General features: G+C 40.6%; 1 protein-coding gene across 2 annotated transcripts; it reads right to left on the reverse strand.

Annotated features, from left to right (window-relative positions):
* Window positions 1-1,708: 1,708 nt before the first annotated feature.
* LOC139608835 (ubiquitin carboxyl-terminal hydrolase 37-like) lies at window positions 1,709-6,929 on the reverse strand. 2 transcript variants are annotated; one of them, XM_071462943.1, is made up of 15 exons: window positions 6,168-6,929; window positions 5,925-5,962; window positions 5,673-5,757; window positions 5,492-5,526; window positions 5,198-5,267; window positions 4,870-5,090; window positions 4,635-4,766; window positions 4,375-4,498; window positions 4,122-4,273; window positions 3,895-3,997; window positions 3,631-3,707; window positions 3,323-3,431; window positions 3,149-3,209; window positions 2,849-3,006; window positions 1,709-2,695 (listed from the first exon to the last, which is right to left on the reverse strand). In XM_071462943.1, exons 1-15 carry the CDS (start codon window positions 6,195-6,197, stop codon window positions 2,690-2,692), a joined length of 1,401 nt encoding a protein of 466 aa, XP_071319044.1. In that variant the 5' UTR covers window positions 6,198-6,929; the 3' UTR covers window positions 1,709-2,689. The 2 variants fall into 2 exon arrangements, with proteins under 2 accessions (XP_071319044.1, XP_071319035.1); XM_071462934.1 differs by having other exon boundaries at window positions 5,925-6,222.
* Window positions 6,930-16,119: the final 9,190 nt, after the last annotated feature.

The following is a 16,119-nucleotide window of genomic DNA, read 5'->3' on the forward strand; positions in this document are numbered from 1 at the left end:
TCACTTGTTTCTGATTCAGACATTCATTTTAATCAGGATGTGTATGGATGTAGTATTTGTGTCATTTGTACCTGTTATTCTGTTAATTCGTTCTCATGGCTCATGATTTCAGCAACCACATTGCTGCGCTGTGATCATTTGACTTTTTTTTTTTTTAATTAATGACTTGTTGTACACTAACATTCAGTGTTAGTAATTAATAAATGATTCAAATGTAATGTTGTGGCATTACTGTACATTTCATTATTTGTTTGTTATGAAACAGACAGAGCAGAAGAGCATATTACATGAAAAGTGTTCAAATTACTGATATCTTAAGCACTTCAGCTAAATGTAAAGCTAAACTCACATTACATTTATTGTCCAGCAAGTACAGAGGAGCAGGTGATGGACAGGTGATGATGATGAACTGGTAGCAGCCAGCCCGGCTGTGGAAGGTAAGCGAGATACAGAGGTAATGGACATCAAAATATTTTTTGGTTAAAAAATAATTCATAATGCAAGACATAATGCAGCGCCTCAACACCCGCTGTCAACAGCTGTTCTTTGTGTTCTTTGACATCTTGTTAGTTCTTACATTGATTACTTGAGTTTCTGTACTTTTTCTTTTAACTGAAAACTCTAAACAATCTTCATCCATCAGCACATCTTCTTCACAGTCTTAAACAGACTCTGCCACTCTGGTTGCAGTCTGTCCTGTCTGCTCCGGTTTTCTGTCGCTCATTTGCAAGGCAAGTCAATCATATCATGTCACCGCGTGACAACGCCCTCTATTTTGTGCAGGCGCGACTGAGAAGGCCTCAGGTCTCACACACAGAGGTTGTGGAAGAAGAGGAAGAGGGGTCGCCGCTCAGTATGAGCTCAGTAAAACCGGTCCACCGAGCAGCTGCCGCTCACCGTGAGAATCGACAGATGCAGTTAAAAATGGATCATTTTGCATGTAACTACAGACCTATGATAACCTTCAATAACATTTTAGCCCCCTGCCCAGTTTTAATGACAGTTAGCTTCACCGATCCTGATTCAGTTCCGGCCAACGAGCTGCCAAATAACGAAGTTATTAAGATTAAATAAATAAGTACACACCATATTCAAAAATATACTAATTCACTTCACTTGTAGTTTCTTCACTTCTGTTGTCCCATCAGCTCCGGTCCCGGACCACATCTAAAGTAAGTTAATTACAGGACGGATTTCTTCCCGGGTCCAGTTCATGTCTATATCACAACATTAAAAGAAAGCAATTGATATTCACAGACCTGCTGGTTTGTTTGGTAAAGGTAGACTGGAGTTGACTGGGATTTGAAGTAGCTGTTAGAGACTCATCACACTTGTGGTTTTGAGTCATAGTCTTTTATAGTTTTGTTTTTTTAATCTTTCTGAAACTACATGTTTCATTCATACTAAATGTTATTTCTACCTAACACCTATTTAATTTGGTGAATTTGTTCTCAAAAGTAGGAAGTAGGGCCTTTTGGGAAATCCTAATCTGACCAATGAGCTTGTTCTGTGTCATTTCTGACGTGACTGGATGTGAAGTTTTTTCAAGCTTTTATCAAGAAGCGAGTTCTTCAGTTGGACGGTGCAGTGAACAGCTTCATGTTAAACCTGTGTGTTAAACACGGCTCCAGTCCAAGTCCAGTGAAAGCAACCACTGAATACACAACAAAAACAAAACTGGGAAAGATTCAACAAAAACAAACCAGCCACAACCATTAACCCAAGCTAAGATTACTGTGAGATGCTCCACAGCAATGCTAGTGAACCTGTTAGCGATAGCACACATTCATAATACTGTTACCAAACATCTTGGCATTTATAGGTCAAATATTGTTTTTTTAATTTTTTATTTGTACAGACACCAAAGCACACACTGAAATTAAACAGACACAACCTACAATGTAAAAGAACATTTGAGATCAGGCTGTTGAAAAAAAGACAACAAATACTTTATTTTCATTTTTAATTTACTTTTATTTTTATCAAATTAATATTTCATCAATACATACAGAAAAATATTCTTTCTCTTCCTTTACATTCACACTTAAGGGCAATTTAGAGTCACCAATTAACCTAACGTTCATGTCTTTGGACTGTGGGAGGAAGCCGGAGAACCCGGAGGGAACCCACGCAGACACGGGGAGCACATGCAAACTCCACACAGAAAGGCCCCAGGGAGTCGAACCCAGGACCTTCTTGCTGTGAGGCCACAGCGCTAAGCACTGCACCACCGTGCTGCCCGCTTATTGCTTATTTTTATTTATCTAACTGTGAAATATTTACAGTGTTAATTCCCCAGAGAGCAAGCCGTCTACCTGAAACTGAATTACAATTTTTGGCGACTGTGGCAAGGAAAAACTCCCTTTAAGAGGAAGGAACCTTGGGAGGAACCGGGCTCTCTGGGTGGGGGGGGGGCCCTTCCTCCTGAGGGCTGGCGCTCCTTCTGGTCCTCCTCTGCTCCTGATCCATCCAACCCAGGCTGTGGTCTTTATCCATCATCTTCTGTGTCTGCATCTCCTGCTCAGCCTCACTCTTCACTGAAAGAGAAAGAAAAAGAGAATGAAACAGAGGGGGGGGTACTTACCTTTTGATGCCTCGTCCCGTGGTTGTTCCTCTGGACTTGCTGTCTTCAGGAGCCAGGTGCCTGCTGATGGTTTCCACTCAGGCTTCTTCAGGAGCGTCCTGCCGTCTAGAACTGAGAATAAATCCAGGTGTTTTTCTGTGTTTTCTCAGCTGTAATTAGTGTGAAATGTACAGAAGAGCAGTGTTGGTGCTGAGTCTCTCTCTGCCACATCCTCTCCATGATGTGTCTGACTTCAGTGGACATGTGGCAGAGCTCAACTCTTACTTGTCTTCTGTAGAACAGGATGTAGGCGGTTCTTCGTCGCCGGTCACACACGGAGGCGCCGCTGGTTTCAGTTACCGCTGCATCGTTGTAGGTGAACCAGCGGTCGGTCGGGTCTATCTGGCCCACATCTGGATCCACCCCGTCGCAGATGTAGTGTCCTAGCAGGAGCAGAGGAAGCGTTATATGCGCTGTGTTGGATGTTATGAAGGTCGTCTGACTTTAACTGATAGCAGCGATTCAGTGAACATCATTGTTACTTAGACTCAGTGTGACATTAAGGAGAATCATGGATCATCTTACCTCTCGTTGCTGTGGCGCCGATATGGCTGATGGTGCTAACCAAACTGTAGCAGCCACCACCCTGAGAGGGAACACAGTGGATCAGAGTTAGTCTACACACAGTCCAAACATCTACTTCTATCAGCCCCAGTCTGGTGATTTTGTTTGTCATCAAATCTCTGAGTTTTTCTTTACCTGGTTGGAGGGCACCACCAGCTCTCTGGAGAGGACGACGGGGTTGTGGTCTTTAATTAGCTGGAGAGTTGGAGTAAACCTGAAGCGCTTCAGGTGTAAGACCAGCACTCTGTAGACAGCAGGGGACAGAGGAAAAACTGAAATGTGGCGTTACAAATTCTTACGATTGGTATTTCTCCTAATCAATACTTCACAGTTTGTCCTTCGAGTCAGTGGAGGCCAGTCTGATACCAGTGGGTGAACCAGTATTATCTCTGTGCACTGTGGTCAGGAGGTTGTTCATGTGTGATGGATCTGATGTCTCTCACCTTGGCAGATTGATAAATGAGGAGCGCTGGCCTGACCTGGTTGCTCCGCACTCGCAGGTGTACTCCAACTCCGTCTCCTGCAGAACAACACAAAACCAACACAATGTCACTTCTTCTACATGCACGACGACAAACAGCTACACATCCACACACACTGACACAGGTAGTGATGGTGTGATTGAAGTGTGTCAGAGTTTTCTGCGTCATATCATCACATGATATCAGTGGGTGTGATGTGAATGAATGAGGACAGGTGTTTCTTACCATCAGGTAACATTCCAGCAGTCGTTGTACTGTTTCTGCTCCAGGTACCAGGTGCAGGGAGAGGTTTGTGAAATCCTCCTCTCTGCTGGATTCTGCATGGCAACTACACATTGAACAGATAACACAGTTGTAATACAGCTGCAGAGGTGACGATGAGGCTACTGCGTAGTGTTCAACACTTGACTTCTCTGCTGTGAAGCTGAAGGTGTGTAACTGTGTGGCTTTACCTCTTGCACTTCCTGGTGTTTAGCATCTTGAACACCAGGTGATCCTCCACCGGACAGCTGTAGGTCCTGTCTATGCTGGGAGCCAGCACCTGCAGCTGTAGGCCCAAACACCTCACCTGTTGTAGCACGGCCGTGAGGAACTCGTGAGCGTCCTGTAGTTATACAAGCACACAGTTGCACAGAGAGGTTTAAGCACTGAGGAGAAACTATCAGGAAGCTGTGAAACCACAAACCTTAAAACCTGCTTACTCACTTTCTGGTGGAGGTCTTCAAATTCTGGGTTCCACAGAGAAACCGCCTTCTTGAATGTGGAGAGAAGACGGGTTTTGTGACGAACATCAGTGGAGAAGTGAGACCCACTGATGTCTGTTAATGATCTGGAGAGAGAGAGAGAGGGAGAGAGAGAGAGGGAGGGAGGGGTGGTTAGAGACTCTGTCTGTGATATGAAACATTGTGGTGTTCAGGAATCAAGTGAAGGATGAAATGAGTGCTTGTGTCTGAGGGGTGCTGTACCTCATGATTGCACCTTCGGGGATCAGACTCCAAACCTGCTCCTGTTGGCTGATGTCTCTGACGAAGTCCTCCAGTGTCAGGAGGCTCTGCAGGCAGGAGTTGATGTAGCAGAACTGTGCTGGGTTGGGGAACCTGACACACAAACAGAACAAGTCATTTTCTCCCTGCAGCTGTTTGTCTCTTTGATTCTCCACAGCCTTTTTTCTGGTGTTTGTGGATATGCAGATGTTCTTACCCAAGACAGTGGATCTGCTGCTGTCTGAGGGTCTTGTTGTTGGTCACAGGCACTTTTTTCTTCTTCTTCTTGGGCTGGTCTTCAGGAACGCTGTCGTCTTTTGGCCGTCCTTCCGTCTCACTTTGGTCTTTAAGCTCCACCACCTTGTCGCGCTGAGGGGTGGAGTGGCACTCCTCCTTCGGGGGCTGTTCTTCTGGGGAGGGTGCAACCTTACATCTCTTCTGTTGGGGTAAAGGAATACTGAGGTTAAATCATACAAAGAAACACTCATCAATTATGAAATATCCGGTTGACACTGAGAGCTGCACTTTGTGTCAAACATACGTACCTTCCAAAAATGCCACCACCGAGGCTTCTTCGCGGTCTTCCTCGGGGTTTTGTCATCAGAGGTGGAGACGCTGGTGACAAAGAGGAACATTTGTTATCTCACTGGGAACTCACTGATTGGCTGGAGAGAAAACTTAAAGAGATAAATCAGCTTCTAGTCACTGGTAAAGAGCAAATACAGCCTTGTATTAACACTAAATAAAAGTTTGAATTCCACAAACTCATCAGATTCTCTGAGACACTTAAAGTCCCAGCTAACAAAGAGGCTGAAGGATTAAATCTCATGTGTCTTTACCTTTGCTTCTCTTTTTTATCTGGATTTTTCTTTGTCTGTGTGGAAGAAACAAAAAACAAAAAGAAGCAATAATTAGAAACTGTGTCAAATATAATTGATAATATTTACAACAAGTTCAGATATGATTCTTAAAAAATACTGAAATGTGTTTGATATGAAGCCATGACACTGCCAAACATACCAAGGGGCGACCGAAGAGTCGATATATCCAAGGGGTCGTGTCTCCTTTCTTCTTGGTGACAGCCGGAGCGTCGGGGGCGCCGACACTGGTGAAGAAGAGAAACACAGTTGGTATCATGAGGCGAGTATTATTGTTCCTATACAAACAATACAAAATCATCCCCCAGAGTGAATAAGGAAGCTGATGGACCTGAACATGGAGATGAAGAAATAGTCAGGAAAACAGTCTGATAATAGTTATGAGCTTTCTTACCTCTCATCTGCCACCAGTTGGATAACAGCTGTTGATTTCTGTAGAGAGACAGGAAAAATAAATGAGATTAAAATGACTGGAAACATGATGTATCTTCACAGCTGATATAAAGTGGCTTCACAGGCAGTTTCTCCTAAACACTGTGAACTGTGAAGTGGACACAGTTCCACTTTTTACCGTCCACAGGGTCGAATCCACAGCAGAGAAATGACAGAGAATGTGTGGTGTATCTAGAAAACAAACCTTTCCGCTACAGGAAAACAGACGAAACATCTTGATGAGTCTTGTCGAAGTGGAACTTGGACTGAGAGTAAAGAGCTTCTGTCTGCTGGTTTGATGAACTGTGATCTGTTCTACAGGAGCTCTGACTTCACAGTGACCCTTCTAGAACGTCACTGTGATGTCATCATGTCAGTGTGTGAGGAAGCAGCTCCGAGTGTCAACATGGTGTCAGTGTATATATATGCTGTAAAACTGTGGTCTGAAAAGGCCCAAACTAAATCAGGTATCTGTCTTTTAGAGTGAGTCCAACTCAGATCTGAAGTCTCTCAGAAGCTCAAGTCAGGTCCTTTAAGACGAGTCTAAGACAAGTCTCAAGTCTTCATAAGAAATCTTCCATATTTCCATCATCAGTAATGACAACTGATGACTGAACCGACACAAAAAGGCAGAAAAACACTCACGTCCACATCAGAGGAAATAATTCAGTGGTGTGTAAGCACTGCTGAAGTGTCCATACAGTTCATCCACTGTCACTCAGACCTGTTACTGTGTCTCTGTCCACAGAAGCAGCTGAGAGGACAACATGGAGACAAACTGTCTCTCAAACTGTCCTCTATAGTTACTAGAGGATCATGCAGAGTGTGCAGGACATAAACTGGCTTGTTTTTATTGATTCCTTTATTTTATTGCACACACCCACTGTAGCTCTGTGGGCCCAGAGTGAAACCATGAACTTCTTCATAACAACAGGAGATCTGTGTGATCTGCACATGAAGCTAAATGTGTGTGTTTGTTTGTGAATGTGTTGGTGTAAAAGTCAAATCATCACAACTTGTAACAAATGAAATAACAATAATTTACTGATATATTGTTTTGTCTTTCTTTCATTTTCCTCTGACAACCTTCAGCACAATGGTGAATAACAAAGAAAACATGAAGCAGTAACAGGTTGATATTTGGATTCAAACTTTATTAACAAGGTCAAATTTATTTGGGTCCTCACCCTGAGACAGGCACGTAATCATGAAAACACATGAACTCGTTATTACACATGTTGGAATTTATAGGTCAGACTTTTACAAAACTATTCCCACTTCAAAATGATATAAAGTAGATGAAGTTAGATCCACAACTTTAATAATGACAAACAAACACAAAGCACTAACACCGTTCAGCAGGCGTTCCCGCTGGTTTTACGCACGGACCATGGGAGGTTTTCTGGAGGTGAGTTGGAGCTGAAACTGAAACACAACATACATGAGTCGATACGCACAACACTGTGTGAGAGCGACACACAGCAAACACACTCACTGACCGAGCTGCTGATGGAACAGATTCATATAGAAGCAGCTGGAGATTGTAGTGTAATTTACTGGACAGTGGCAATAGAGATAGACAAGAAACACAGTGAAGAGAGAGGGGATGATATGTAGCATGGCCCAAGCCACAATTGAACCTTGGCTGCTGTGATATTAAAAATATGTGTTACATGGTCTTTGGCTGGCCCAGCTGCTCATGTTTTTGAGACATTTAATTGTAATTTGTAAGAGTGAAAGAGTTGATGATTTCATATTTCACTTGAGGGGATGTATATCCTGTCGTCTTATATCTCCTTACACTTTCTTTCAGGTAGTCTACTAGTGTTTGTACTTGACATGGAGTCATCAACTTCTTTGCTGGCCTACTAATCTACCCTTGTGATCAGATACCAGTCTTGTCAAGGATAAATAGTGATAAGTGATTGCACAGTTGACCATGCATTAATTTAACAACAGAGGGCTTTATGTTAATCTCTTTTTATAAGCACTGGTTGCCGCCCAGAAGGAGACCGGCCACACATCAAAACAATGGCTGAGGGCTGAGTCTCAGGAGAAAAACAGACCACCACACACTTCTAGTGGGTCATGAGTGATGATTGAGAGGATTTATGTTTGTACAGGTCCGTAATGTTGTTGTTTTTTGTTTTTTTTTGAAAATTCTGCATACTCTACCTTTAAGCACAGCATAAATCTAGGCCTTTCATAATCTAATGATGATGGAAATAATGGAGAAACTGGTTTACTCTTAATAAAAGATGATACAAGGAGGCTTGGATGTATTACGAAGGAAACATTTATTGACACTGGATCTAGGCGAATTCAAAGATAACATAACAAGTGAGAATGATCCCTTTAGCACCTTAGCCATACCATTTTTTAACAAATAATTCCACCTTCTCCACAGCACGGTGCAGCTGGATAATGCAAGGCAGTCAACTTTGCAGGAATGCGGTATGGCCAGTACTCTGATTCGTCGTCATCGTTATCAGCACTCAGTTTCAGTGAGTACATTTAAATAGATAGGCTTCTGAACTGGTGCTGCCATTAAATGTTTTTGTTTCTTCATACCTGTCAAATACTTACATGGCCCCATCAATAATTATGTCTCCCATATATGTCTACTACCCTGTTATCTGGAGTTCCTTAAGGGTAAATCCTTGAAACTATCCTTAAAAAAATCAAAATCACTGAGTCGATGTCAAATCAAAAGCACTGTGTGTTTTCAGCTATAGCCTCCACAGTTTCTCCCTCAATCTCTCTCAAACTATTAGATCTGCTAAATCTGGTAACTGTTTTAAGCGCCTCCTGAAATCATATTTATAGGTTGGCCTTTTTATGAGATTTTTTAAACCTACTCTTCATTCACCGTTTAATTTTTTTCTGTTCCAACTTCTTTAATTAATGTTTTGTTGTTGTTGCGGGAAGCACTTTGCAACAGTTTAAGTGCTATATAATAATAATTATCATTATTATCATGAACAGTTTTTTCTTTGTTGTCTTTCTTTGTCTGGTTGCAGAGAGATTCATGCCAGTCCACAGTAAACACCTGATTGAAGACTGCTGATGAATTTTCAAGCAGGAATGATGACAACACCTGCCCAAAGTTCCAGTTTCCTTAAATCTTTGTTTAGAAATATTCTGCTGTCAAATAAATACAATTCAGCCCAATTGAAATATCACTGATTCCAAAAAATATGTTTAAGTCTAAAACATTTAAATATTTGTTTAATTATCTGAAGTGAGGACATTAAGGATGTGAGCTAATGGGGGACTGATCAGGACTGTTAGTGTTAGGATTTTGTGCAGCTGCTCAACCACCTTCAGTCACTGTGAGTCTCGAGCACAATAATAAACAGCAGAATCTTCAGTCTTCAGACTGTTCATCTGCAGATACACCTGCTGTCTGCTGTCGTCTCTGGAGATGGTGAACCGGCCTTGGACTGACTGAGAGTAGTATTTGCTGCTACCACCACTGATGTAAGCGATCCACTCCAGTCCTTTTCCAGGAGCCTGTCTGATCCAGCCCATCCCGTAGCCACTGAATGAGAGTCCAGAGGCTGTACAGGTCAGTGTGTGGGATTCTCCAGGTCTTTTAACCACTGGTTCAGATTCTGTCAGAGTCTGACCATCAACACCTGTCAGACAAAGACAGAAATTTATGTCATGTGTTACATTGGCAGCACAAATGAAAATATGTAAGATTAAAATTAGAGAAGCTCTTCACCTGCCCAGCAGAGAGTGAACAGCAGCAGTCCTGTCCTATAGTCCATCATGTTCAACTGTGTGTCCACTGTTCTCTGTCATCCTCTCTGCAGTCAGATAAGTAGAGGTGGAAGACATCTGAGTTTTGCATTGACTCCTCCTCACAGGGAGGAGAGAGAATCAAACAGTACAGATCTCAGGTTCATAATCCTCCAACAGTCCCTCTTGAATGTTTCACTAATCAACTTTGTTAATAACTTTCATTGTTAAGCTTAGTACAAAGTACTTATTATTAATGTATGATTAATGTATGGTTTTGTCATGAACCAGCTCAAATATAAGAAAAAACAAATGAGACCAAACAATTAATGTTCAAAGTAAATTTATTTGACTAATAATAAACAATATACACATTTAATGTGGGACATGTAGATCAGTGGTGTGGTGAGTGCATGAGTGCATGACATTTATAAGGTATTTAAGAGTAAAAGTGACAAAATAAAGCAAAACAAAAGCCAAAACACAACCAAAGCAGAATGTTTGTCACTGGGAGGAGAGAGAGGCAGAACTGATGTCTCCAGTCCTCTGAGAGAACAATCAGGAGAAGTGGATTCAGGTGTGGCTCTGTTCTCCTGACACATCTCTACCACTCTGACCTCCCCCTAAACAGGAAGAAGACCAGAAGCTCAAGGAGCCACCAGAGGGATGGAGACTGTGTTTTGCTGTCTCCTGTTTTTTTTTTTTTGTTTGTTTTTTTGTTTTTTTCAAAGTGCATTAACCAGTTGAAATCATGCTGATACACTTTAAAAATAATCACTGTGAAAAGATACTTTAATGCCTCAAATTTACTTTTTTTTAAATTTATATTCTGTCATTGCTAAATATGTTCAAAGGCTGTTTCTCTCCTCAACAGTGAACTGGTGTGAAATCATCAGTGGTCTGAGGGCTCCTCCTCTGGTGGCTTCATGTTACAAGTGTTCAGGCACTGAGGGGTTTTTGTTCAGGTCTACTGATGCTTTGTGTTATTGTGTTACTCTCTGGCACAGTAATACACAGCAGAGTCTTCAGGCTGCACATTCTGTCCATTTAGAGTCACTGTGTTGCTGGAAGAGTCTAAGCTGATACTGAACTTGTTCTTTAGTGAATCTTTGTAGTATGAAGTGCTACCAACACGTGCAACTCCAATCCACTCCAGTCCTTTCCCTGCAGGCTGTCTGATACAAGCTGTGTAGTAGCTGCTAACAGAATAAGAGACCTGACAGGTGATGGTCAGACGTTGACCTGGCTGCACAGTCACAGAGGCTGGCTGTGTCAACTGTTCACACTTCACACCTGTTAAAAGAAGAAAATGTTTTGTTATCAATGATCAAGTTAAACAGCAAAAGAAGAAATGTTGACTTTGACTAATCCAGAGAGACTCTGGAGCTGTGAACTCCACTGACAGTCTGATGTGAAGTTTTTATAGCTGAGGAACAAGGAAGCTCACTGAGTTTGCATAGAATCAAACATATGAAGCATCAGTGTTGGTCCAACTGGATCCAGAATGAAAAGATGCCTGGAGATCACCTCTGCTAGCTGTCAATACCTGAATTTGTTGTACTGACAATAATTCCATATTAAATTATTCTGTAAATTCTTATATAAATGAACAACAATGAGCATCTTTCTCTGAGGGCTGGACAAGCCACCTATACGGTGTTTGAATTCGAAGGACTTGTTGACAACCATTAATTGTTATTATATTATCTTTCAGCGAAAGAATGATGTGAACTCATGGAAATAAAGGGAGCAAGAATTTTAACTTTCTGTTTGACATGTGTTTCCAATGATTAAACCTTTAAACATATTAGCTTTTTTCCCTTCAGACTTTAACATCCAAAACTTTGAACATAAATAGACCATACATAATACCTGTTATACTATTCAATAACTAGTAGTTGGTGATTTAAGACATCTTCACCTGCATGATGAGAAAGGTTAACTTCGTAAATAGTGGGAAAGTAAATTAAAATAATAATAACAACAACAATCATCATCATTATCATCATCATCATCATCATCATCATTATTATTATTATTATTATTATTATTATTATTATTATTATTATTATTATTATTATTATTATTATTATTTTCATTATTATTATTATTATTTTCATTATTATCAGTAATGATGAGTCGTGGTGGATCCTGCTGCTCCAGAGGCAGAGATACCTGCAGAATGAGGACAGAGAGAGGGAGAGAGAGGAGAAGTACAAACTACGGCGGAGAGAAAAACAAACAAAGTTAATGGCATAAAGTGGTTGAGAGAGAGAGAGAGAGAGAGAGAGAGCCCAGTGCATCATGGGAATCCCCCAGCAGTCTCACTCTATAGCAGCATAACTAAGGGATGGGTCAGGACATTATTGTTGTTGTTGTTGTTTTATGTTTTCAATCAAGTACTTCATAAATTATTAATGGATACTTTTTTTAACAATTTCTTTGTCCTTACATAAATTTTATTTTAATAAGCTGGTTAATTTCATTTTTTTTTATTTATCATTTTTATCTTGTTTTATATTCTTAAATAATCAATCAATCAATATTGTTAACATTATTCTTATGCATATTTTTTAATTCAAAATGACATTGCAAGACAAGTAATACTGAGACAGCTGAATGTTATAAGTTGTGGTGGTGGTAAATAGAGGAAGTAGTTTTTGTATGACTCTGCTATCACCGTCTCTCACTGTGTGTCTCTGGCACAGTAATACACTGCTGTGTCCTCAGTCTTCAGACTGTTCATCTGGAGATAGACTTTACTGCTGGAGTCATCTCTGGAGATGGTGAATCTGCCCTGGACTGACTGGGAGTAATAGATAGGAGAACTATAAGTGCCTATATATGCAACCCACTCCAGTCCTTTTCCAGGAGCCTGTCTGACCCAGCCCATCCCATAGCTGCTGAGTGTGAATCCAGAGGCTGTACAGGTCAGTTTGTGGGATTGTCCAGGTCTTTTAACCACTGGTTCAGATTCTGTCAGAGTCTGACCATCAACACCTGTCAATACAAAAGCAGAAATGCATGCCATGTGTTACACTAGCATAAATGAAAATAAGTCATATCAATATCAGAGAAAATGTTGACCTGCCCAGCAGAGAGTTAACAGCAGCAGTCCTGTCCTGTCTGGCGAAACTAGAGGACACAGTTCATCATGGGAAATATGTCTCTGGAGAGTTTATGTCCAGTCCATCATCTAGTGAAGGGAAGTCCACTGCTGGTGATAACTGGCCGTCTAACAGACATGTTTGTCACTTCAACTAGTGCAGGTCAGGGTGCAGCTCCAAGTTGCTGCCAGTCACAAACAGACTCATCATCATCATCATCATCATCATCATCATCATCATCATCATCATCATCATCAGATAAACAAGACTAAGAGTCTACAGCCATGCTGCTGGCTCTTTGTATCCAGGCACAGGAGACAAACAAATCACACTTATATCATCAGTAAAGCAGTGATGACTTCTGAAACCTCAGAGGGGGAAGATAACATGAACAGAGCCTTTTCAACCCACTAACACATTTTTGTCTTGAACGTCATTGACAATTTTAACCTGGTGAAGAACGAGAGAGATTGGGATCACTGGTGAAGACTGGAGATTTAGTTTTTGAGATTTAGTTGTCAGGGGAAGTTTTTGAGAAGTTAATCTTTTTGTCATGGTCAAGGTTTTTAACACCAGCTGTTCAGTCACAACTTACATGAGAGCTGTAGAGAGTGAATGCATTTTAAAGTAAAGGCCTATCAGGGAGAAACTGCCCATGATGTCCTTTATTTATGTTCTCATGAATTCAAATCTCACAATGTGTGTGTGTGTGTGGTTCAGTCACAAGGGCCTCTGGGTATTTGTACAACTCTGCTGGTGGTTTGTGTTACTGTGGGTTCACGTACACAGTAATACACAGCAGAGTCCTCAGGCTGCAGATTCTGTCCTGTTATCGTCACTGTTCCAGCAAAAGTGTCTCTGTTGTCGCTGAACTTGTTCTTCAGAGCATTGTTTTGACAAATGTCGCCTCCTCCCCAACGATGGAAAATCTACTCCATTTATTTTCCTTCACACTGTCTGATCCAACCTGTTGCATAGCTGCTATCAGTCAGAGAATAACCAGAGACCTGACAGGTGATGGTCAAAGACTGTCCAGGCTGCACAACCACTTGTTCGTTCATCATGTTTTTTTTTTTTGTTTGTTTTTTTGTTTTTTTCAAAGTGCATTAACCAGTTGAAATCATGCTGATACACTTTAAAAATAATCACTGTGAAAAGATACTTTAATGCCTCAAATTTACTTTTTTTTAAATTTATATTCTGTCATTGCTAAATATGTTCAAAGGCTGTTTCTCTCCTCAACAGTGAACTGGTGTGAAATCATCAGTGGTCTGAGGGCTCCTCCTCTGGTGGCTTCATGTTACAAGTGTTCAGGCACTGAGGGGTTTTTGTTCAGGTCTACTGATGCTTTGTGTTATTGTGTTACTCTCTGGCACAGTAATACACAGCAGAGTCTTCAGGCTGCACATTCTGTCCATTTAGAGTCACTGTGTTGCTGGAAGAGTCTAAGCTGATACTGAACTTGTTCTTTAGTGAATCTTTGTAGTATGAAGTGCTACCAACACGTGCAACTCCAATCCACTCCAGTCCTTTCCCTGCAGGCTGTCTGATACAAGCTGTGTAGTAGCTGCTAACAGAATAAGAGACCTGACAGGTGATGGTCAGACGTTGACCTGGCTGCACAGTCACAGAGGCTGGCTGTGTCAACTGTTCACACTTCACACCTGTTAAAAGAAGAAAATGTTTTGTTATCAATGATCAAGTTAAACAGCAAAAGAAGAAATGTTGACTTTGACTAATCCAGAGAGACTCTGGAGCTGTGAACTCCACTGACAGTCTGATGTGAAGTTTTTATAGCTGAGGAACAAGGAAGCTCACTGAGTTTGCATAGAATCAAACATATGAAGCATCAGTGTTGGTCCAACTGGATCCAGAATGAAAAGATGCCTGGAGATCACCTCTGCTAGCTGTCAATACCTGAATTTGTTGTACTGACAATAATTCCATATTAAATTATTCTGTAAATTCTTATATAAATGAACAACAATGAGCATCTTTCTCTGAGGGCTGGACAAGCCACCTATACGGTGTTTGAATTCGAAGGACTTGTTGACAACCATTAATTGTTATTATATTATCTTTCAGCGAAAGAATGATGTGAACTCATGGAAATAAAGGGAGCAAGAATTTTAACTTTCTGTTTGACATGTGTTTCCAATGATTAAACCTTTAAACATATTAGCTTTTTTCCCTTCAGACTTTAACATCCAAAACTTTGAACATAAATAGACCATACATAATACCTGTTATACTATTCAATAACTAGTAGTTGGTGATTTAAGACATCTTCACCTGCATGATGAGAAAGGTTAACTTCGTAAATAGTGGGAAAGTAAATTAAAATAATAATAACAACAACAATCATCATCATTATCATCATCATCATCATCATCATCATCATCATCATCATTATTATTATTATTATTATTATTATTATTATTATTATTATTATTATTATTATTTTCATTATTATTATTATTATTTTCATTATTATCAGTAATGATGAGTCGTGGTGGATCCTGCTGCTCCAGAGGCAGAGATACCTGCAGAATGAGGACAGAGAGAGGGAGAGAGAGGAGAAGTACAAACTACGGCGGAGAGAAAAACAAACAAAGTTAATGGCATAAAGTGGTTGAGAGAGAGAGAGAGAGAGAGAGAGAGCCCAGTGCATCATGGGAATCCCCCAGCAGTCTCACTCTATAGCAGCATAACTAAGGGATGGGTCAGGACATTATTGTTGTTGTTGTTGTTTTATGTTTTCAATCAAGTACTTCATAAATTATTAATGGATACTTTTTTTAACAATTTCTTTGTCCTTACATAAATTTTATTTTAATAAGCTGGTTAATTTCATTTTTTTTTATTTATCATTTTTATCTTGTTTTATATTCTTAAATAATCAATCAATCAATATTGTTAACATTATTCTTATGCATATTTTTTAATTCAAAATGACATTGCAAGACAAGTAATACTGAGACAGCTGAATGTTATAAGTTGTGGTGGTGGTAAATAGAGGAAGTAGTTTTTGTATGACTCTGCTATCACCGTCTCTCACTGTGTGTCTCTGGCACAGTAATACACTGCTGTGTCCTCAGTCTTCAGACTGTTCATCTGGAGATAGACTTTACTGCTGGAGTCATCTCTGGAGATGGTGAATCTGCCCTGGACTGACTGGGAGTAATAGATAGGAGAACTATAAGTGCCTATATATGCAACCCACTCCAGTCCTTTTCCAGGAGCCTGTCTGACCCAGCCCATCCCATAGCTGCTGAGTGTGAATCCAGAGGCTGTACAGGTCAGTTT

The sequence above is a fragment of the Trachinotus anak genome, unplaced genomic scaffold, assembly GCF_046630095.1.
Source record: "Trachinotus anak isolate AG129_WGS33_773 ecotype Australia unplaced genomic scaffold, CSIRO_AGI_Tana_v1 ptg000003l, whole genome shotgun sequence".
Classification (NCBI taxonomy): domain Eukaryota; kingdom Metazoa; phylum Chordata; class Actinopteri; order Carangiformes; family Carangidae; genus Trachinotus; species Trachinotus anak.